A 23,806-nucleotide genomic window follows, 5' to 3' on the forward strand; every position below is an offset into this window, starting at 1 on the left:
ACTTAGATGTTAGAAAATAATCTCCCTCAAAATTATTTATTTCTTAAAAAGATGCCATCTGTGACAGAATACCCTCTAAAGATTTAACTTTCAAGCTGTTGGACCATTTTGAACTATTAAAAAAAAATCCAGATGATTGGCATTTCTCATATAGATTTCTTAAGAGGAGTGTGGCTGTTATATTTGCATATTGTCCAAATCCATCAAACACTTTCATGGTTTCTCAGAATTGTACTGAAATTCTTCTGTTTGCTCTTGCAGCTGCTTTTATTTATTTGACGTCCTTGGCAAATACTCTTCTTTATGCCGCTTTCGGTTTTTTGCTTAGCACATATTGTTTAAACACAATTTAAACATATTCTATTTCAATTAGATGTCATTCAAAGAGATAAGAACATGTTTCCATTTCTTATACTGAATATAATACATTTTTAAAACTAAAATAGAGATGTCAGCAATGTTCCTCCATTCCTCTACTTCAGATCTGATCATTTTATTCTTGTTTATTTCCAGTTTCCAGAGTGAAAAGAAAACAAAAAAGAAGGTGGATTTCCTCAGTGCTACTACGTGGCAGCACAGAGGAAAGTCAATGAAAATCTAAATGCTGTAGTGAAGTGTCTTAAAGAAGTAAGGGCAGATATGTTGAGAAAAAGGCTGCACAAATGACAGCTTTGCAACAGTGAGAGCAAACTGACATGAGGAAGGAGACTGACAGGCAGCTGCAACTTTTATTTGACAGACACAGAACTAGCATCTCACTCAAACCCCAAACATACCGAGAGAAACATCTTTCTCTTCTCACACACACATACACGCTCACACTTTTACATATATTCACATTTCTTCTTCCATGTTGTGATCAAATTAAAATGACTGTCCTGAGGGGGGGGGGGGCTATGCTGACAGCCTACCTATCTTCTTTATCCCTGAGCAGCAAACTCTTGCAGCCACTGGTTTTCTTTTCTACACCACATAACTCAAAAAGGAAATCTTCTCTGCCTCCAGCCGCCTCTAGTCTCCAGACAAGCACTTTATCTTCCTCTCTATAGGCACAGCAGACTAAACACATTCACTAATAGAGGGTATTTTCTGTCCAAGGAAAGTATGTCTGGAAGCAGCAGGGCTTGAATGCACTGTCTGAATAATGCGTCTTTAATACTTTATCACTAGTGACACAGAGACATAATAGGACATAAATGCTGGACGTGGACACACACACGCCTGCCTCCCTTAAAGAACACTGTAGAATTAAAATGCAGACAGCCCATATAAATATAAATATATAAAAGATGAAAGCAAGAAAACCACCAGGCTTGAACCTTTAAAGAAAAGTTATTGTTCAGTTTGTTAAGTCACAGAAAGTTTAAAAGAAGCAGCAAGTAAAACACTTTTGTTCCCAAGGCCTTGTAAACAATAAGAGCAATGTAGACATGAATTTAAAGAAAGTGGGATAAAGATTCAGAAAATCATTACTTCAACCCCTTACACTGGGGGGAATGTGTATGGAGAAGTGAATAATGTTTTCACATCCTTTAAAAACTACTTAAGGCACTTCGATGTTCAGTGGACCCGCACAGCTGTCAATACAGGAGGACTTTTACTGGATTTTACCAGACAGCTTGAACTGTCCAGAAGCAACGAGATAAAGCAGAAACAATAAAAGTCATGAGAGTTAGTGGACAAGTTTCATTGACTTTGGGCGACAAAGGACAGCAGCCTTGTGATACTGGTTCTGTACAACCATGTGACATTTGCACAAGAAAACAGTGAGTGTTTTCTGTGCTGCTTCAGAGTATGATTCAATACATTAGTGCATGTAGGGTAACAGGGGAGAGAAGAAAAACATCATCCCTATTTAACAAGTCTACCACAGTGAGCACTTTCAAGAAATTTTCATAAAATTGTATTTGTACTTTGAGTATTCTAAAGATCAATAGTGCCTCCTCCTGGATATGAAGTGACCTCACAGACATGAGAGACAACAGCAGAAAATTCAGACCCAATCACCTTAACTTAGTAAAGTCTAGTTCCACAGCTAACTACAAGGTGAGAAAAAGTGAGAGACAGACAGACCTTTTATCACAATTTGATTATTTTATTGGTACCACAAGCTTCTTTGTTTATATAGTTAAATACAACCAAACTTATTCTTAATTTTTTCACTGACTTAAACTGACCCAACCTGTGCAGAAGACAAACTACAGGAGATTCCAAAAAATCTGTTTAGAGATGCAAAAGGCAAGCATACGACATTTAGCACCATTTGAACAGTCTATATAGGAAAGGAAATATAATCGGCACCTTCTAAGATTTTCTTGATCTTGTCTCAAAATGCTGCCAAAAGTAAATATGTCTGAATAAATAAAACATCCACCAGATAGATATTCCTTACTGTTGTGTGCCACTGCCTGCTAAATGAGAGATTCCTTCATCTGTATGTAAAGATATAAATGTTAGTACAGTGTCACAGCCTGGACTGACTTGAAAGTGGCCACGAAAGTTTGTTAAAGTAACGAACAGCATGTTCATAAAAAAATTCACTTCGAGTCACCACTAAGACATTCACATTCCTTATATAATATACTATTTTCCCTCATAGACTAAATAGGTTTCTTTGTATTCTCCAGTAATTGGCCCCTGAGTTGTTCATCATGTTTTTCTGCAGATTCATTTAAGACATAATTAGATCATAACTGTCAGCTCCTCCTGCAACCACATCTGTGGTGTGAAGCAGGAGGAATCTTGAGTCTGAAGCTGATTTAAGTGAGTCCGTCTCACAGGTTGGTATTAACCCATCTGAGTTTGTTACTGAAGAGCCACATATTTCACAGACTCATGCCAAAATGAACAATGAGGGTAAAGGTACAGTCTGTCTGTTTTTATTTTTTGCCAGTTGGAGTAGATTGTGCTTGCAGATCTGTGAAAACTGGTGTAAATAGTTAGACTGGATGAATTAAGTTTAAAAACTTAAAAGCATGCTGACAAAGTAAACATGGAAACATGGCAGGCCCTGATTCGTTTTTTTTTTCTATCTGCAACATTAAGGCTCTTTTCAGTCAAACAGCACTGACATTACTGCAATGCTATTAAGTTATGTGAAAAAAAGTAAATTATGCAAAGAGGCATGGCTTTTTGCCAGCACTATCTAGTATGGATGGATTATTAGACAATATAGGCCCCTGGGCACAAACATGATAACAAAAACAAAAAACAAAAAAACCCTACTCGACAAGTCATTTTGAGTCTCTTTGTAGTCACATTATTTGTTGACATAATTTTCTTGATTTATTTTGCAACAATGTCTACTTTTGTACTTTTTCCTCTTTGTTTTTGATTACTTGCATATCTTCATAGCTCTTTTTATGCTTATTTTGTACAACTTCTACTCACTTTGCATCTACCTTTTCTCATTTTGCGTCTTCTTTGTAGTTAAATCAGATACTACTCATCACTTTACACACAGTCTACTTAGGAGCCTGAAACCTTTGGCCCCTCATACAGCTGCTCACTAGACACTAAGATTTTAGGATGTTTAACTTTAGATAGCCACTGAGCCACAGCAGCTGGATTAAATACCTGACTGAAGACCGACGTCGAACAGCAGTGTCTCTTCTCTCTGCCTGTACACAATCTTTGTTAGCCTTCATGGCGTCGCTCGGCTCCTCCTCATATGTAAAACATCCGGAAATTAAAAATCCCGTGATATCAGGGGAGTGTTAGCATAGCAAGCATCGGAATGACTAAAGTTGTGTTGTTTCTCTCGGGCTGGCTCTTAAACGTTTACTGTCAGCTAGCTAGCCTTTTAGCTCCGCTGTCGTCTGACTAACATGACTTCGCCCCGGCGGAAGCCTGTCGGTGGATGTAACCTTCCGCCTCTCACGGGACCTAACGGGCTGCCGTTGAGTTAGCTTCACCGGAGCCCGAGCTCGGTGGGCTAATGTTAGTTAATACGCCGTGACAACTTAATTACAAGGTAAAGTTACGTTTGGCCAGAAAAAGTGGGAGTTATGGCGCGGTTGGTGTTGGAGCAGCGGTCAGATTTCGGGGACTATAGTGGCAGTAAAGCGCTGACTGAAGTACTGGAGCAGGAAAACAGCCTGTCAAACGTCCGCCTGAGCCCCGATGGACGTCACATTCATGGCATCCTCCGCAAGCCCAAAGTCGGTCTTGTGACTTTTGATAAGTATGAGAGACCCCAGCTGGCACAGAACCAGAAGAAGCTGGATTTGACACGCACCGTGCCCATTGTGGACGTTTTGTATTTGGACCATAATAATAACAGCAGCGGCTCAGCGGGCACAGCGGTCGTGGCGGTGGTTTATGAGAATGGAAAAGCTGAGTTTTGGAAGTTTCAAGAGTGTAAAGCTGGCTGGCATCTGCTGCAAACATCAGACCTGTGCAACAGACCAGGGCCCAGAGTGGTGTCTGTGTGTGCCTGCTCCAATCTGATCGTCTGGTGTGAGGAGCAGCCGCCCTCAGAAAGTTTCAGCTCCACTAGGAATAAGTTGGGCTACTGTGTTTGCAGACGTGACTTTGAGGTAGAGGAGGGAGCTGTTAACCTGGGAGGAGTGAAAATCACCCTCCACAACAATCCTAAGTTCACTGTTGTCAGCTCAGGGGAGTGTGTGCACCTTCTTCCTGATCTGACTGTGAAGCCACTGTTGAGCATCTCCAAATTTTTCCTCTCCTGGTCCCCTCACCACGATTTCTTCAGGATTAGCACCACATGTAGAAACACTCCCCTCAAAAGGCTTTCAGCGAAAGAGTCGGACTTTAGGAGGTTGGTGACAGACTGTTTAGGATATTTGGCAGCTCTTGAACCACCTGAGATCTATGACTTCTCTGCCACAGGCTGCGGAGGCCTGCTGCTGCTGCTCAGCACAGGCTGGCTCTGTCTCCTGCAGAAAGATGGGATGCTGCAGCAGTTATACAAAATGGCAGAAAACGTCTTGGTAAAATCTGGTACTCACACTAGCCTGTGCATGTATCAGGACACTCTGGCGCTGCTGGTAGAGCAAAACCTGCATTTGATAGACATAAACTGTGGCAGGGAGCTGAAAAAGATTCTGCTGAAGAGAGAGGGGTTATTATATGCAAACCGGGCTGAAAGATTTACACCTCACCTTCTCTCAGGAACTGGACTTTTTGTGGTAGTAAAGGAGACGGACTGCAGGGATTGCAATTCTAAAATGAAACCTTCTGATTTCAATACAGTGGAGAGTAATCCTCCTGCACCCCTCCTGATAGAGGCTGTCTTTGAGGAGGCCTGTAAATACTACCAGCAGAGGAGCCTGAGTAGCACCCAGCTCACTGTGGACACTCTGAAGAAAGGAGGTCGGTTCCAGGCTCCCATCTCTTTAGCCTCCATTCTCACAAACTACTTCAGCACAGGGTCGAGGCAAAAAGTAGCAGAGCTGTCCCAGAATGGAGGAGGTGGATATATGGCAGGGCAAGACAAACTAATGGGCTCTCTGGAGACTGAGCTGAAGGCTCTGGTCTCTCTGGAGGAGGTGAAAGGGAGTTTAGTGAGGGGAAGTGCTAAAGAGGTGGAGGCACTATGTGAGAGTCTAGTTGAGAAAGAAGTAGCCAGGGTGCTGTCATCCTCAGACCTGGATAAAGAGGCTCTGCTTTACCTCAACTCCATCTTCAATATCTTCCCTCGCCAGGCGTGGAGAGCAGCACAAGCGGCCCTCCAGCTACACTACAATGGGGAGGGCTCTCTATGCAGCAGGGCTCCCCCAGATGTGTGGAAAACTGTCCTCAGTCCTGTTTCGACCTCCAGAACCCCAGCTAACCTCCCATTCGCAAACGGTGGGCCAAAACACAATCGCAGCCTCCAGGATGACCACATTGCCAACTGTAAAGCCAAATCTCCCAGCTCCACTTCCCCTGCTGTCCTGCCTGTGTTTGAGCTCCTCTGCCACTCAGTTTTCCACTTTCAGCCCAGCTGGCTACCCAGATTCCTTGAGCTTGCCCAAAATCAGGGCACATCAGGCCTGGGTCTGAGCCTGGCCTCGTCTTCCTGGAGCTTCTCAGGTGGAAGAGGAGGGGAAGGCAGGGAGAACCATATGCCACTCTACAAACGTGCCCTATGCGTCCTGTCCAGCCTGAACCCCGACAAAGACCAGCAGCAAGACTTAGAGGTTGAGCTGCTGCTGGTCAGTTGGCGGCCCAACGCCATCCTCCAGGCCCTGAGGATCCTTATGGCCAAACAGGAGTGGGAGCGGGTCATCCAGGTGGCCCAGAAATTCTGCAAACAGAGTCCGCTGCTCAACAAGGAGATTTTTACTACTCTGCTGTGCGAGGTGGCCCAGCACAGACACCTGGACCCCTACCTGGACCTGCTGTGGGCACTGTGTCCCGAGGACCTCACTGTCACCACTATTCTTAATTTGGTGCTGAAAACCCTGCCCTCACCTAACACCCCCCCATCTTCCCCCTCTTTCTCCATGTCTGGTACAGCCTCCCCATCCCCTGCTCCCTTTGCAGACTCAAACAGCAGCCAGTTAACAATCGGCCTATTGAAACCGCTGCTGAGTAAAGTCCTTCAGCGGGAAACCAAGCCCAGCCAGCGCTATGCTGACATCCTCCAGTCTCCATTGTTTCCCCCTCCCGCACTTCCTCGTCAGCCAGCAGAGCAGGCTGCGACAGATCCCAGCACAGACTCAGCTCTGGCCAACGACATCACGCCAGCCCTTCTTGCAGAACCACCTGAGCAGAAGTCGCCCACACACACAGCTGCACAAAGGGCCGAGGTGGCACTGCCTGCTAACCCAGTCTGATTTCCATAAAAATGAACAAACACACTCAAAATGGAGAACAAAAGCTCTCTTGAAAATCATTCCACACATTATCTGACCAACTGTGAAGCAGTGTGTGATGACAATCAAATCAAAACAGAACATTATCAGTATGTCATGTACTGTACGTTACAGGTATCATCAGTCTAATGCAGTTATTTGTGATGATTGATTTAGTTTAAAACAGATTAGTCATTTCAGATGAAGTACGACTACTAGAATCTATGAACTGTTGAAGATCTTAGTGTAAATAATGCAAGTCATTTGACGTCTTAATATGTACATACTGTATCTGCAATATTATTTATCTCTTAAGCCTTTACTGCATGTGAATGACTGCACAGTCAGGAATTGAATAAGCTTAGTTTGTATTGAAATACCATCAATAAATAATAATATATTGTGTTAACGCAGTATAGTGTTTAAAAACAAAGCCACTAACTCCCATTTTCGGGTTTTATCGTATGTGTGTGTAGAATAAATACTGTCTTAGCCTTTAAAGTAGCCGATGTCTGCTAATTGTAGCTTAATATGGCTGGCTTTCACTTGTTCATGTCAGCGCATTCATGCAATGACTTATTTACTATGTAGTATCCAGACAAGCTGGCATTCGTGTTTGAATGTTTAAGGTACGGTTTAGAAAAAGGAGTGGACGGATAGTTCAACACTTTGCCTTAAAATATTATAGGCCTAAGTGCTAAAACCTGAACCTAGTTTCAGTTCAATAGGCTCAGCCCAACCACACTGAAAACCAAAAAACCAAACCCAAAACAATCTGCCTGAGTCTTTCATTCCATTTCCCTCTCTAGACTTCATCTCGTCCACTCTGCTCCTTCGCTGTCTAACTCACAGGACATTCCAGACCGAATGCCAAGTAAACGTGACTCTCAGTTCTACTTTAAATTCGATTTTGGAGGTAATTCTGTTCAGCTGGACATGCCCTGACTAGCACAGGCTTCCTGCTGCCTGCATAAGGTCATGTAGGTCTTCCTCCATGAAACCAGTAAGGGTAATGTTATTAGAGATGTTGAGCCTACTGTACTTCCCCTGCTAGTTTTTTTATGCTCTGAAACTGCACTTTTATATCACCACAGTCAGTGTTGTTTCTACTGTGCTTTTCATGCATCTGTTGAAATGAATGTTTCCTCTTTAACTGCTGTAAACAAAAGTATATTTAAGTGCCTATTGACTGTTTCTGTTTGAGCAGTATATAGCTTGTTTTAGCGTATATGTATGCAAATGTGGAACCAATCAAAACAAAATGTTATTTATTGTGTAATCACCTTTGGAAGACCACTAGGATAATAAGGAGTTTGACTGTTGCCCTGTTTGAGTGAACCACTGACAGAGAAGCTCAGTTATGATCAGGCTCTAAAATGCTGCAGAACAATGAGAGTGCCTTTCACAGTGCTGCTCTTCGTTTGCAGGGAAGTGTCACATTTCTGCTGTGTCTTCTTCCCTTCAGGCATATTCTAGAAAAACTACTGGAGGAAGAGATCAGACAATCTGTTTTAAAGTACAGGATTTGTTTATGTTTTTAATGTAGTCGGTTCCCTTTTTGGGGGAACAGCTCTTGGCCTTTATAGATGAAGGCAGGTTTTATGATATTTTAATTTCAGTATTGAATCTGCTGATTCCTTATTCTAGATAGATTGTATTCATTCTTTCATTCCCAGTCCTGTATACTTAGAAAGGCAAAATGATTTGACCTCAGTGCCACGAGTTTCACTACATGTTTTAGCCCATTTGAAAGTCCCTGGGAACTCCCTGACATACCCAGACAGGCCACTGCCACCAACGTTATTACTGCTCAGATGTTAAATGTTAATTCACCCTCAACTTTGCTTCAGATTTTTGGTAACAAAAAGGAATTCCTCCTGAAGCTTCACAGCTGCATTGTTACTTTGTTTACTTCCTTTAATGCTCTCATTTAAGCGACATGTAAATGAAGAGCATGTATACAGGTATTTATGAATGGAGGCTGTATGTTATTAAAAACTGAAGTAAAAAAAACTTCTCTTTGCTGTTGTTTATTCTGTATTTTATCAAGTGCACTTCACTGATTCACTGCCTGCATTTGAGTTTCCCCAATTTCCCTTCATGGTTAAATCTACTTACAGCTTGAGTTTGATCTAGTGAAAGGATTTTCATGTGTAAATACACTCAAATATTTTTGTAGTCAGGGCTTGTTCAGTGTATGTTATTACCCATTAAGTTTCTGCCGAAATGGTCATTACTTGGCACCAGACATCCCTCAGCCAACCTCCCTGCTCCTTCTTTCTTTCACTTTCATTTTGTCTCACATTTTTTCTTCAGGTGGAGTTTGTGTCCTGCAACTCGTATTACAAGGTTTTCAGTCACTGCCGCTGTAATGCCATCGATTCACTTGTTCTAATTATAGATACGTCCATCCTGTAAACAGTATTACATCTAAAGTGACGCTGGCTGGCCCTGTCTGCTCCTCTGTCCTTGCCTTCTCTCTGAATAGCTCACTATACCCAACAGAGCTTAATGTACCAGTAATGCATTGTCACATCTGAGCAGTAAGTGTGTCATAAGTGGGGAACTTATAGTTGTGTTCTTGATCAGCTTACATGGCCTGTTGCAGTAACAAAGATGCATTACAACAATGACGATCGCAAAAATGCAACACCACAGTAAATTAAAGTGTATTCAGAATTTGTGCAAATATGCAGTTTATGTAAATAGTAGTGTGCTTTTAACTGTCTGCAAGCAGGTCATGCATATAAGCAAGTCACACGAGAGACCAAGTGTGAGTGATGTAATTGATTAAATCACAACTAAAATAAAACAATCTGGATGTTACTGGCACACATTATCTATGGGATTGTTGTCCATGTGTAATCCTAAGGCACACACTGGACAAATGTGCAGTGCAAATGTGTACTTTGTTCATTTGTGTGTCAAATAGACAGTTGATGTCTGAGATTCCACTTATGTCACAGAAAAATGCACAGTACACACTGCATTTGTCAACAGCTGATCAGTTTACTTACAATAGATTTTACAACAGCTTGTAGAAATGTTCACAACCTTTTAATTACACTGAGAAAACAGACCATATAAAGTGCTGTGTAACAGAAAAAAATCAAGCACATGCAAAGTAGTGCAATGTACAAAAGATTTCATTGTATCACAAATCCCATCAGTCAGAAACAATATTTATCAAAATACAATAGTTGCAAACAAAACAGAACTGTTACAAAATTGTAGTTGCATTGAATAGTTTGCAAATACAAATGATGTAGTGACATAAATTGCAGTCATAAATAGTGTGTTCATTTCATGATTCATGCAGTAAATTGCTATGATTTCCAACATTTATATAAATTTCACATGTTAAAAAGTGTATAGGTTCCCAATCAAAGGTGATGAGCAGATAGAGGTTGTCACATTACTAATGGCAGTTGGCACAGTAACACATTTATGTTGTCTCAAAGCACCGTACAGCAACGTGACTATATATATAAATGTAAAAATGTGATCTGGTCTTAACAAAGTTGTACTTTAGTTGTAAAATATGAAGCAATATGAAGCATACTGCAACAAACTGAGTACACTCCTGTGCAATATCACTAAAATCTCACATGGTTCTCACAGACTGGTTATTTTCAAACTGAAAGGTGGACTATTTAAATGTTTTTTATCTGATCAGACAGTGCAAAGGACATTGTAGAGTCAACCACTATGAGCCTGTTTATCAGACAATGGCACAAAACAGTAAGATAAATTTTTGTCAAAGAACAAGTAGTAAAGTACAGTAAGCTGATAAAATCAGGCACATTCTGTAGTCAGATAAATAAATGTTTGGGTCGGAGGAGGCACAGCAAGTTAGGTGTGGACCTTGACAGGACTACCACAGTGGAGGTGTGTGTGTGTGCTTATATGAGCCTGCAAATGGAGTGCAAATGTGTACACCCAAATATTGAATGAAATTATTACTCCTGCTCCTGAATCACCTGTGAAGAATGGCATAACATCTCAGCACAGATTTGAGCAACAATAATGTCACACCTGCCCAGGAGGAAATAAATCTCTCATCAAAAGTAAAGGTGGACATACAAATCTAAAAAAAAATAACTAAATATAAGAATGAAACCTCAATGTAAAAGACTGTAGTGATTTTTGTTGCAGTTGGTTCTTAAACATAATCCAAACAAAAAAAATTTAAAGGGACAGGATTCATAGTTTTCATTTAACAGTGAGACTGACAAGGAGTATACTCTAGTTTCAGAATTGAGCACCAGGCACAGTTCGGTCATGAAATACATACAAAACTGTAATCTAATATGATAATTGAAATAAATCTCTTTATGTGTTTATTTGAAATAATAATAAAAATCCCTGCAGATTCCCTTAAGCCCTGTGTCCCCCTGAGATCAGATCAAAGATGCTATGTCTGGTGTATGAAATGTATTGTATGACCATTGCAATCGGTTAATTAGTGGTTTTCTTTCACCACCGTATGGCAAAAACCGGAAATAAACAGATTTAAATAGGTGACATAACTTTTTCTCAGTTTAAGACTTTTTCACAATGTGCCACATCTGTGCAAGGAGTGCACCACAGGTTTTGATTTTGTCAAGCAAAGACAGTTATGCTTGCAGTCTTTTAAAGCTGTAATGCACATATGCCGTCCACTCAGGTGATGTTCATTTGGGCCCGAGGGATGTGGTTCATGATTATGTGGTTACTGGAAACAGAGACAAAAGCAACACGCCAGCATCAGTCATGTGATTCTTACGCAACACATGCACACATGGACGCCCGTGTGTAAATAGGTTGTTTTGTTCATGCTACTTACTCATAGACATCAGAGTACTTCATTCTCCTGTAGTACTTGGCGAGTTTGATAGAAAAGATGATGCTGGGGATGAAAAACATCATGCACCAGCCCAAGCTGAACCAGAATGCATTCTAAAGAGAGATGGATACATTGCACAATTGATAAAAAGGAAAACATGAGAACGTGCCATACATGTGCCTACACATCGTAGTTCAGTGTATTTGTGAGAAATAAATCAGTTAAGGGTGAAGATGTGCAGCGATCGGTGACAGCTGATTCTCACCAGAGACTCCACCATGTGTGAGCATAAGATGGTCTCTGCAGAGTCCACAGCTTCTGCCAACGGCCGACAGCGGCCCAGCTGCTGCGTGATCTGAGGGACAACACACAAATCAGACACAGTGCAAAATCAAACTCTACTGTACACAGAGACACAAAATTCATTTTATCAAGAACAAAGATTTGAACGGACTTTACCGTAAGGTTGGCCCAGTCAGCAAATACAGTGAAGTAACTCAGCTGACAGTTCAGAAACTTTCTGCTTTCCTAGAATTGAGAGAAAGAATGTAAATTCACCATGTCTAAAAAAAATAGACTCTGCATCTCACCCTGGAAACCTCAGGACCTCTGCAACACACCAAAGCAACTAGTGATGAAAAACTAAAATACATATCTGCTTTACAACTGAAGGCAAATACAACTAGGAATTAAATATAATTCATGCTCTCTGGATGTGGACGTACCCCCATACTAACTCAGTCCTAGCACCTCCCCCTCGCCCCCTCTGGCTAAATAACTGACCAACCACTGGCATTAACAGACCACATGCAACACTTTTCCTTCTGGCTCATGTGACTCATGCCTCTACTCACATTCTTGACAATCTGTTCTGTATTTGCGTTGAGGAAGTTCTGTGCTGCTTCTGTGTTTTTCAGCACCTCCCCCACTGTTCCCTGAAACAGTTGAGAATGACCCGTTTGGAAGAATGACAGGAGAACGATCTCTATTATTGGCAGCTCCAGGTGTTAGTCTGTGTACTCACATTCATTTTTTCTACGTTGGGCATAAGGCTCATAATAGTTGAGTTCAGGTTTTTCTGAGAACAGAGGCAATAGATTCCTATGTTTAGTTCAGGTGGATTGTAATGGAAAAAAGTAGAGCCCCAGTGAGGAGATTAGGGAGGAATCACAGCCAAGTTAAGGAAAGCTACTCACCACTTGTGGGATAATGGTTGTTTCTATGTTCGCCTGAAGCTGCCTGAGGTCGCTGGCCTCATTTTTGAACTCATTTATAGTATCATTGTCTGTCTAAAAACAAGAAGTAGATGGTTACTAAACAGTAGAAATAATGTGATATCCAGATAATGCAGAAAAAAAGAGCAAAGTGTAAAATCTTTACAGGGGATTATATGTTATGTGTGTTAATGTCTTGTGACTCACTATATATTCAGGGGGATTATCGAGTTGATCTGCTGTTGTGTTCAGATTGATGCTGGAAATGTTGTTCATCTGAGAGAGATGCAAAGAGAACTCTGGATTACAATTAGATGTTACACATAGATCCATGTACTTACAGTAAATCCACACAAAGACACATGCGATGCCTACCCATTGTGTGACAACAGTGGTGTCAACTATTGTAGCGTTGGTGGAGAAGCTGCTGAGTTGGTTTTTAACCTCAGGGCTCAGAAAAGTAACAGGTGGAAAATTGATGTTTGTATTCTCAAACTGCTGCTGGATCTGATCTATGTACTGTAATCAAGAGGGCAAGAGAAGAAAAAAACACTGATATGACTGATGATGATGATGATGATGATGATGATGTAGGTTTAATGCATATAAAGTTATTACCGGTTTGATAAGGAAACTCACATTAGATACATTGAGCAGGTCTCCAAGGTTTATTAAGTCATACAAATGCAGTGTTGTCCACAAGGGCTGGTTTTTTTCACAGTCTCTACAAACATTAACATCAAGTTAAATCAAACATAAACTACTGTATTTGAACATCCCCTAACTACAAACCCAGTGTTGAAGTGCTTTATAAATGGACAAAGAATGGACAATATGTCTATGGGTTTATTACTGTTTGAGAAGTGAGCTGGACTTACATACCTATAGATACCAGAGATGCTAAGGTTGAGATTCATTTTTAAATGTTGATTTCTATCGAAGTATTGATTTATGTCTAGAGTATCAAAGAACTGTGGAGAGAAGACATTCAGGATAACGTAAAGCATCTTTGTTTCGCATGTCATTGTGTATGTAAGTGCTGGTTTATTTATCTCTACCTTGAGCAGCTGTCCATTGTTCCAGGGCCGACAAAGCAGAGTGTAAACATTCCCACCCAGAAGGAACAGTAGCACCACCAATATCATAAACAGCCAGGAGAAGAGGAAGCTGAAACCTGCACCCCTGCAACCACATTGACATCATCGATCAAACAGACACTCAGGAGAGTTTGATGTTTCTCTCTGATATAAAAGTATACGCTAAGTAACGTAAATGAAACTGACATTACGGCGGAGTACTCACATCATGAGGAAGGTTCCTCCACAGTCTGCCGTGCAGGAGCGCTTTGCAGGGTCTGCTCTGGAAGTCAGACCCAGAGGGCCCATGACGAGACCCAGGACATTACACACCACCACAAGCAGGACCACACAGCACAGGACTATACACACACTCCATCTGGAGAAGTGCACACAAATGATGACTGATTTGTGGATTTTACTTCTACTGATCATGTGTGTTTGCATTGCCAGCTTGTTACCTGATATGTTCTGCTCTTTTAACCTCAGGGGTGAACCTGCTAATTTCTCCCTGCACCTGGTCCAGAGTACCCAACATGTTCAAAAGAGGTAAAGGGATGTCACTGGTAAATTTGGAGATTTGTGTTTCTATGTCACCCAGCCTCCGCTTGCTGACTGAAAAACAAACACACACACACACACACACACACACACACATCCACATTCATCTTTGTAACTGGGTGTTATTCAACTAAAGGAAGTTTACTAGGAAGCTAATATCTGAAACAGGCCTGAAGACCTAAAATTTGAGATCGTAAATGTGCTCTCTCACTTTGAACTAGATCCTTTGTTTGATTGGTCACCAACAGGGGAATGCTGTTAAAATAATTCTCCACCTGAAATGAAGGCAAGCAGTGCATTCATTTTCATAATTGTACATGAGTAGCTTTGAATATTAAAGTTTCTGTGTGTATTTGAATAAAAAAAATAAGGTGAATCACTTCTTTGAAACTTGTTTCTATGTAAAAGTAACGTGCTTTATCCATTCTTCACGTTTTATTACATTATCTTAGCTTAGAACGCACTTTTCTGATGCATTTTAAAAACTGAAGAAGACTGTCAGAAGTCACTGACCTCTGTGATTCTGGTACTGAGATTCATTTTTACAACTTTATCCACTGCAGACCGTAACTCACTCAAGCTGGGAATCTGTGGAGAACAATCACACGCCATACCTTAAATTAACTGAAGGGGGAAGCAGACAGCAGCAAAACAAACAACCTTTCATGACGTTATCAAAGATCCACAAAACGTGAGAGATGATTTCAAACGGTAATGAATTGCATCTCTAATTTTTGACAGTGCCTTGTCATTGCTTTCTTGATAAAGATTATTTAAAAGAAAGTCAAGACAAGAAGAGGAAACAAAAGGAGAGGAAGGGAGTGTGTATGTGTCAGAGTTAGTGTAGGAGGAATGGAGAGGAGCAGATGGAAGGAGGATAAGTCAGCTGTTCAGACAAAGCCAAAAATGAAATACGATTATGTGTCAAACTGTCTGCGTCAGATCTAGCCTGATTGCATTAATGATTCTTCCTGTTGCTTCATGACAACGTCTTGTCAAATCCAGTAAGAGGGCAGGTCTCAGTCTTTACTTCAGTGACTGTTCATTTCCCTTTAAAAACACCCACACACACAAATGCAGGTATACCCCATTCTACATACAAGGAAGAATCAGTACTTACATTGAATGAGGTGTCCAGTGTTAATTTCGCCAGCCCTGGGCTTAGTGTCTCACATTGAAAGCAGTTTGGGTTTAATAAAGTCTGATTGATGCGATTTCTCACAGCAGTGACATTGGCCTGCAGGCTGTTACTGGTGGATTGCAGATGGGCCAAAGATGAGTCCAGCTGGTTCAGTTGAAGGCTGACATTTCGAGTCGCTGCTCATATAAATAAAAAATATATATATATGTATATGTTATAAAATAATAATCAATTATTCTTGTTCAGAAGAAATTTAAAAAGCTGAAATGAATAGGAGAGCTTAACAAAAGTGGGTACTAAGAAAGAACAACAGGAAACTGATTTTTAAGGGAGATATTGTACAGCTGCCTCTAGTAAAGCATTACACATATTTTCCACATTGCTCTATTAAGCCTGCTCTCTTACTCAGTCTGAGCGGACATGTTAGGAAACTTGAACAAATGTTATATTGGCCAGTCAGCTAATTATTAACATTTAAAAATTTGTAATTAAAAATAACAAGCCATTTATCGCCGCTTACGGCTAGATTTAGTATTATTATTATTACATGTTTGTTTGTATTGTTGTTTATTTCACATATTTTAAAGAGATGTCAGGGGGATTTTTTTTAAAGATGGTGTATCAAGATCAGGCACAAAGATCCTTTACATAAGGGCCCTGAGTACGTTTGTGCTTTTGACAGAGCTCTGTCATTTTCCAACAGCATATGTAAATAACCGCCACCCTAAACAGAAACTGTGGTTTGGAGCTGTCTGACCACTTCTGCCTGTAGGCCTGTACCCAGAAGACCGATGCAATATTTCATCCATGGTGAGATGGATCACTGCAAAAGTTTTTTTCTGTACTCATATATTTTTCTATGTGTCTTTTCTGTTCTTTGCCTGCAAAGGACAAATAACAGGTCACAAAAATGCATCTGAAAATTACAGACTTTGACTAGTTCAGAAAATTTTTCAGAGTCAAGCTGGAATTTGAGATGAGATTAATCTGAACAGGGCCCTTATGTTCAGGATTCATCTATGTCATTACTGATCTCCAACCAAATATGCACACAAGTGTTTACATGCTCAGACGGATACAGGACAGAACACGCACACAGGTACGCCATACCTTGGTCCAGAAGTCTAACTGAGTGCTGCATTTGCCCCAAGCTATCATTGGATTTCTGCTGGATCGGTTTTCCCAACTGAACTCCAATTCCTTATTTATACAGACAAATAAAGGTTAATCATGTGATGAGAACAAACGTTATCACAGACGAGCTTAGAGAACAAAAGTAGTTCCTTTACTTTTACATAATTAGTTCCCTGTTCTTACCATCTAGGTTCCCCCTAACTCTTTGTATGATGTTGTTGCTCTCATTCACCACAGAATTAACTTGCTGGAGATCGACAGGAAAAACAAAATATAGTAAATGAGCATAGACAAGCAAAGACATGGGTTAAAATACAACACACAGTGTATCAAAGACTGATTAAAGTGTTTATATCAGATTTCGCAAATGAAGAACAAACAGAACACAATCCTGTCTTTCCCTACCACCTGTTCTCACTTTTTCGTATCTTGAGATAAGTGTATTGACACTGTAAAGTACAAAGCTGGTCCTTGATCAGTGAGCTGACTGGAGAATGAGTTTTCATCTCACACAAAAGCTGTCGACCCACAGAAAACTGGTGGCAGGGATGTAGAGCTTAATGCAACTAATCCTAAATAGATACTAAAAAGATTATTTACTATTTTAACACTGTAACCATTTACAAGTAATGACCAAAATCAGTTTGAGCAGTGTTGAAAAGTGCTGCCACTTTAATGTTCCAGACCTTTGACCTTTGTGTATATTTGTGTTCTTATACCAGAAAACCAGAGGTTTTCTCTTACCTGAGGCACATCAGTGAGGAATTTGTCGACGTTGAAAATTATAGAACTGAGCTGTTCTGGACCATGATCCACACTCACTTTGAAGGCTTCATTGCTTTTGAACATGCAAATGTTCCCAGCACTACAAAAACATCAAGCATGCACACAAACATACAGTACTCAGTTAATCGTGTGTCATGAACATACTGGTGATCCAGTGGAAACACACGCAGGCAGTGAGGCATGCACGTTCAAGCTGTCTATTTTGATGCTAATTTCAGAAAATGCATCATTATGCTGTTCAAAAACACACATGAGAGCACATACTCACAGGATAATGACCGTGGTGACAAACGCACTCCAGTAGAGAGTTCTTCTGCGACAGTCAATGGAGGACGTCTGCTTCTGGTACATCTTCCCACCACAATTGCCACAGCAGCGACAGCAGGCCAAGCAGAGACCCACTATGGGCATCAGAAGGATGTACAAGATCCCAATGGCTACACACACCAGGAAACCTATTTCATACACCAGAACCTGAACACACAACATACACATGCAAAAGAATTGACATATATTTGAAATGACATAGCACAAATATTAATTTCAAGGTCAAGATGTCTGAACTGCATCAGGTGTTTGTGTGTTGTTGTGGCATCAAATATCACCAAATGGTGGTTTCACTTTACTGTGGGGACAGTCCAGAGCGGATGTCAGTGTCTTCAGTCAACAGGTATAAATACACTAAGTGTGCCTGTTTTTTTATATATTTTATTTGTAAAATTCATTTTCATTCACTTACTTGTTTGATGTTTTCTTTATTTTGAACAAATTGTTGAAATTCTGTGACACTTTTTTGGATCAGATCTAAAAAGAAATGGAGAGAAGATATTTTTGTGGTTATGTGTTTTTGAATAACTTCAGAAGACACAGAAATATTGACAAACCATAGGGACAATGTGTCCTTTGCTCTGTACAAAATTTAATATGTCACATTGTAAAACTGGATATCTGACAGTTTCACCTTTTGGAAACTAGGGAAACCAAAAGGAAGTCCAACTTTTATGATCTATTTATGACTGAATGCTGTTTATTGTGGTTATTTCAGCAAAGGTAAATAACAGACAGAGCACAGAGCACAGTTTTTCAGATTTGTGTGTCACCCTCTGTCTTCGTCACATCAGATTACAGCCTGGAAAAACTGCTCTGAAAATTAGCATTTTTCCTCATTACTTTGCATTTCCTTGATCATGTTATATTTTACTTTAAAATGCATTAATTTTGCTATTAAACTCTGTATCTGATCTTTAACAAATATTATGTGTGAATTTGAGCTGCTTGGGTGTTAGCTGAGAATTGTTGTACTTGTCCATTATATTAGCATTTAGTTAAAATCATTAAATTAAATTAAATTAAATTAAATTAAATTAAATTAAGTTTTACTTAGCTGCCAACCTAAATTCATTATAATTAACTTTGTAATAATTATAACCTCATTTTACAAAAATGGTGCCATTATGGTGGCTAATGACTGAAATGCACTCAATATTCATTCAGTCACTATATCCAACATGATCACTGAGCATAATAACTTTGAACTGGGCAAAGGTTAACATGTATTTGTTTCCATCTGTTTGCTTTTAAAAAAAATCAATATTAAGCAGGAAGTAAATTTAAACAGAAGGGTTTTGGAACAAGCTGGGATAGGCTCCAGCAGGTTCCCGTGACCCTGGTTAAAGAATAAGCCGGTATAGAAAATGGGTGGATCGATGGGTTTATGGAGCACATTTAAAAGTTCCCAGAATAAACAAAGGACAATAGGTGCAACTTAAGTCTGAGTCACACAAGGCGCTGACCTCAAAACATCAAAGAAAGGTATCAAAGGTTAAACATTGGCAGAGCAAATGGAACAATTTCTAATTGACTTACTGATTAACCAATCCTGGTATATTTGAGTATGGGTAGTATTAGCACAAAGCAAAGTAAAGCTCAGTAAAGCTTAAAACTGATGCTTCACCTTATAATTGTAGAGAAGTGCTGCCTAGCACAGAACATAAATCCCAAAGAGTGTTTCAGTGTGATTTAATTTAATTTACTGGTCGTAAATCTTGAATATCTTTAAAGAGATTACAAGTGGACAGGATGCTATGTATCATAACAGCATTACACAACATTCAAATGAGTAAAACTGATGTCACTGACCTCCAGGAAATGGTTTTGGCTGGACTGTGCCGAGGAAAGAGTGGACCAGAGGTGCCATAAAGCCCACACTGGGGTCCAGCGTTATGTTTCGGTATCTGGGCTGGGTGAAGTTCTTTGGGACCTCAGCTGCTAGACAGGGAGCCTGCGAAAGGACAGACTGGGCCAGGCTCAGCCCTAGCAGCATCACTTCTACTCCAGCCCTGAATGCTCCATGGCTGCCCTGCCACCTCCGAATCATCGTATTCTCACATAATCCCATGTTAACAGACGGGACAGGACTTGGCCAGAGAAATGGATTTATAAAGGGCTCAACCTATGGCACAAACCCCATTAGGATTCATCTGGAGATGAGATAAAAAACAAAACAGAAAACAATGGCACACTCATACAAAGCAAGAGAATTAGAGACTGAAGAAGAAACCCACAGAATGAGTCACAGCAAAAGAGGTTGTAGCGCAGTTCATTCCAAAATGACAGTAGAAAAAAAAATGCTGCTATTTTACAAAGGAGAGGCAACAATGGCATTTTGTAAATGGGAAATCTAAATGTTAAGCCAACGCCTGTTTCAGTTCTAGGATTAACAGTGCCCTTTATGCTTCTGTTTCATACTATTTTTTCCCAGAGTACTGAAGGTGGTGACATTTCGAAGCTCCAGGAAAAGACTTGGGAAAAACGATATCACACTTGAAATACCAATATAACCCGTTGAGCTGTGGTCACGGTTATGTTAATAGTACAAACACAGAATAGTTGCATCCGCCCAGGATACCTGCATGACCTCTATTTATGTTCATTTCTCCAAACATCTTCTGTTTGCACAAATCACCTGCATAAATATTTGTATAATTCTCAAATGAAACCCATTGGCTATTTATGTAGTTTTAATTCTCTTAAGCAAATAACATTTCTAAACAAACGGAACACACCTACTTCCCCTAATGGGTAAAGCGGGCAGAGAAAGAAGTCTACCTGTTTTGACCATCATTAAAGAACATGCTGACATTTTTTTAAACTAATACAGCAGCCGGGGTTATTTACTGTGCATATTGTGGCTAAGCTGTTGCTCCAGATCTAGACACTAGCTGAGTTAAGAGTGTGAGTGTGAAGATTAAAAAAAAAAAAAAAAAAAGTAAGTTCAAAGTGAGAGAGAGAAAGAGAGAAAGGAGAAATAGAAACATCGAAGAAACCAAACGCAGTAACAGGAGAGCAGAGTGAGAATTTTGCTGTTTTCATTCAGCCTTACTTGCCTTTCTTGCCTGGACGTTGAAGGACCGTTGCTCTGTTCTGATCTTCAAGGGACTGTGACTCTTACAGACTGTGTGTGCTGGCCAGGAGAACACTGGCAGTGAAGAGGAGGGAGCAAATGAATCAGAGCAGGGAGAAAGGGAGGGCCTTAAAGAGAGAAACAGGGAGAGAGAGAGAGAGAGAGAGAGAGAGACAGAGTGGGAAAGTGGTGGGAACTAAGCAAATAACTGGCAGGGAAACAGCAAAAAATAAATAAATAATATAAACATTTGAGTGTTTCAAGGGTGAAATAAAGGAATGTCAAGCCTAATGTGCTACCAGTGGTTATGCAAATAGCAACTGAATTATGATATGTTTGCTTCACTGTGGGCACAACGCAGAATAGTAAAATGAATTCTGAAATTATTCATTCAAATCAGGTCATTAGTAAAATACTATATACAGATAAAAAATCATTTTCTTTTATCCATTCCTTCCAAGTAAATCAGTCCACATCTGCAATCATGTGGCGTCCAAACGGGCAACACAAAAGCCAAAATATGCAGGGCCAAAGAGCTGGGAGGGATACGTTTGGGAATCAATTTTGAGAGCACACATATTTAAATGGTTCAATATTTCAGCAGACATCATTGACAAAAGCTGAGGAAATGATGTTTTCCCCCATATTAAAACTGTAAAAGATACAACATATTACTCTGCGGCTTAACAAGCCAAGATAAGAATGAAACCATTGTTTTTACAAACTGAACTACACTGCAACTCTCGGGAGAAGAATACACACACTTGGACAAAAAGAAGACGATTCTGTTACTTACCTATAGTATTTTCATGAGATCTCTCCTTCACTGGTTCTGAGGTCTAGTGCACTGGATTGCACAGATCTAATATGCCTTGTGAATTCATGTGTCCTCTCCTCTCGTTTCTGATATCAGGTGCACAGCCACTTGCCAAAGTCATTAATCAAATTATTAATCTGCTACCAAGTGAGCACTTACCAAGTAGCTTTGGCACATAAAGACTATCAAGACCTTGTAGTGCTGTCACTCAGTGAGTCTGTGTTCCTGTAACAAAACGTCTGGGAGACCATATAAAAGTTCTTTAAACTGCCTTGTAGAACGACACTCGTGTCCATCCTGAAAAAATAAAGATGATGTATTTTTTGATGAATTCCCTGAGCTATTTTCACTGCCAGATTGAAACCAGGTGTGTGTTCTCACTGGCTTCCCACCAGTGAGCATTATTGTGATTTATAGAAGCATTGTTATCAGTCATTGACAATGAGTGTCGGACAGAGCATTAGTTAACTTGCTTTGTATAAAACCATACTCTACATAAACACAAGCCACTGAATGTGTTTGTGGATAACCCTTAAATGTAGTTCGGACAGCCAGTACCTGTTTCTTGGTTTTTAGTGAAAGGTACATCTGAAGCCTCTCATGTGCTTGTTAGGAAACAGCTTTGGAAAATGTAGTTTTTATTAGAAAAATTGATTTATCAACTAAATAGCACCAGTGCCAGCATCTGAAACGCCTGATGGGTTGGTCGAGAAAACAGACACGTTCTGCTTCATCACATATTCATATGTTCGCAACCACATATTTATAACTCTAAACTATGGCTCTCTATATTACATACGCTGCTATCGTCACAATTTCTGTCATCAGTTATCATTGCTCTTTTCTTGCCAAACAACATGGCTGATGTCTTCTACTGCCATCTGACCTGGCAAGAAAGAATGTTTTGCAAAAAAACAGCACAGAGGGAAAAAAAAAAAAATAGCTACAAAATAAACCACACTGAGAGATGCATTAATTGATTTAGAATTTATTAACTCACAGTATCTGCAGTGCCTTGCTCACACTCAACTTTAAACTTTGTATCAGTAAGTTGTATAACACACAGCCATCGACAATTCTGCAGACCAAAAAAATGATAATTGTTTCTGTCACCGTATTTTATTTGGTGATTTCAAGAATTTGCCACAGTCAGATTTAGAATACAAGTAACTCAGTAACAGTTTTTTCTACTTTAGAAAATGTTTTGGGGTCTTTTGTGTGTGAATTGTTCTGGTTTTAGGTTTTAAAAAAAAAAAACACAAGAGTTATTCAGTGAAAATTCATCTTTATTGATACATACATGAATTATCAATCACAGAAACCTGGCAAAAAATATAGATATAAAATCACCTCTATGATGAGGTGCTACAAGAGCCAGCTATGGATGCATTGCCATTTCATCTCTGTCTCACAACCCTTACATTCCCTAATTTACATAGGAAACAGTGTCAATAAGTTGCCCCTAGGTTAAATTCTGTGCCTGCTGAACTGAAACACCACAAAAGTAGACTGGGTGGCAAAAACAATGAATAAAGAGTTAAACCTAACAGCCTGTAGCTCAGTGTGAATTTACACAGGGCATTTCTGCCACATATGATGGAGGAATTTCTGACAGGCTGCTCCGTTCGTCCTGGCGCTCTGAGAGACCCCTGCTGGGAGAGTCTGCAAATTACTATGCAATAGCTGTCAGCTGGGACGCAGGTCAAATTTTTCCATTTTACTGTACACATGTAAACAGGAAACCCTGACACAGCAACCTACAGTGAGTTTCTTACAAAGATAAAAGGTTCAGCATATTTCACCATTAATGAAATAGAGATGCATCAGTTACAGATTTGAAATGCATCTGAAAAAACAAAATCGCAAACCAAAAATCACGATTGAAGATTTAGGCAAATATTTTTAAATTTCATTTAAGGTGTACCACTGTGGCACATTTCCAACATCTGAGGAGTTCGACGCTCTTTATCAGAGGATGTCACATCAGAAAACTGTACTATTTGGAAAAAAGACAACTAAGAGGTGAACATTTTCTCTAAATCTGGTTAT

General features: G+C 40.0%; 2 protein-coding genes across 4 annotated transcripts; one reads left to right on the plus strand and one right to left on the minus strand.

Annotated features, from left to right (window-relative positions):
• Positions 1-3,695: 3,695 nt before the first annotated feature.
• hps6 (HPS6 biogenesis of lysosomal organelles complex 2 subunit 3) lies at positions 3,696-8,838 on the plus strand. The gene has a single exon (XM_026309796.2). The coding sequence runs from the start codon at positions 4,008-4,010 to the stop codon at positions 6,780-6,782; it is 2,775 nt and encodes a 924-aa protein (XP_026165581.1). The 5' UTR covers positions 3,696-4,007; the 3' UTR covers positions 6,783-8,838.
• A 1,727-nt stretch (positions 8,839-10,565) lies between these two features.
• prom2 (prominin 2) lies at positions 10,566-21,028 on the minus strand. 3 transcript variants are annotated; one of them, XM_026309922.1, is made up of 24 exons: positions 20,920-21,028; positions 19,677-20,017; positions 18,277-18,341; positions 17,806-18,011; positions 17,496-17,616; positions 16,935-16,998; positions 16,728-16,817; positions 15,597-15,793; positions 14,990-15,064; positions 14,688-14,751; positions 14,377-14,530; positions 14,142-14,294; positions 13,898-14,021; positions 13,722-13,810; positions 13,479-13,563; positions 13,215-13,358; positions 13,047-13,115; positions 12,822-12,914; positions 12,650-12,703; positions 12,480-12,560; positions 12,085-12,153; positions 11,891-11,980; positions 11,626-11,738; positions 10,566-11,514 (listed from the first exon to the last, which is right to left on the minus strand). In XM_026309922.1, exons 2-24 carry the CDS (start codon positions 19,933-19,935, stop codon positions 11,463-11,465), a joined length of 2,511 nt encoding a protein of 836 aa, XP_026165707.1. In that variant the 5' UTR covers positions 19,936-20,017; positions 20,920-21,028; the 3' UTR covers positions 10,566-11,462. The 3 variants fall into 3 exon arrangements, with proteins under 3 accessions (XP_026165707.1, XP_026165706.1, XP_026165708.1); XM_026309921.1 differs by having other exon boundaries at positions 20,924-21,027; XM_026309923.1 differs by lacking the exons at positions 12,480-12,560; positions 12,650-12,703 and having other exon boundaries at positions 20,924-21,027.
• Positions 21,029-23,806: the final 2,778 nt, after the last annotated feature.

The sequence above is a fragment of the Mastacembelus armatus genome, chromosome 15 (genome assembly GCF_900324485.2).
Source record: "Mastacembelus armatus chromosome 15, fMasArm1.2, whole genome shotgun sequence".
In the NCBI taxonomy this organism is placed as follows: Eukaryota; Metazoa; Chordata; class Actinopteri; order Synbranchiformes; family Mastacembelidae; genus Mastacembelus; species Mastacembelus armatus.

Excerpts from the sequence above, each read along its gene's own strand:
- hps6 (XM_026309796.2), top strand. The coding sequence starts at position 4,008 with ATGGCGCGGTTGGTGTTGGAGCAGCGGTCAGATTTCGGGGACTATAGT.
- prom2 (XM_026309922.1), bottom strand. The coding sequence starts at position 19,935 with ATGGGATTATGTGAGAATACGATGATTCGGAGGTGGCAGGGCAGCCAT. Across the intron at positions 18,342-19,676 it reads GCCAAAACCATTTCCTGGAG|ATCTGATCCAAAAAAGTGTC; the intron begins GTCAGTGACATC and ends ATTTCTTTTTAG. Across the intron at positions 14,295-14,376 it reads AAAAGAGCAGAACATATCAG|ATGGAGTGTGTGTATAGTCC; the intron begins GTAACAAGCTGG and ends GCACTTCTCCAG.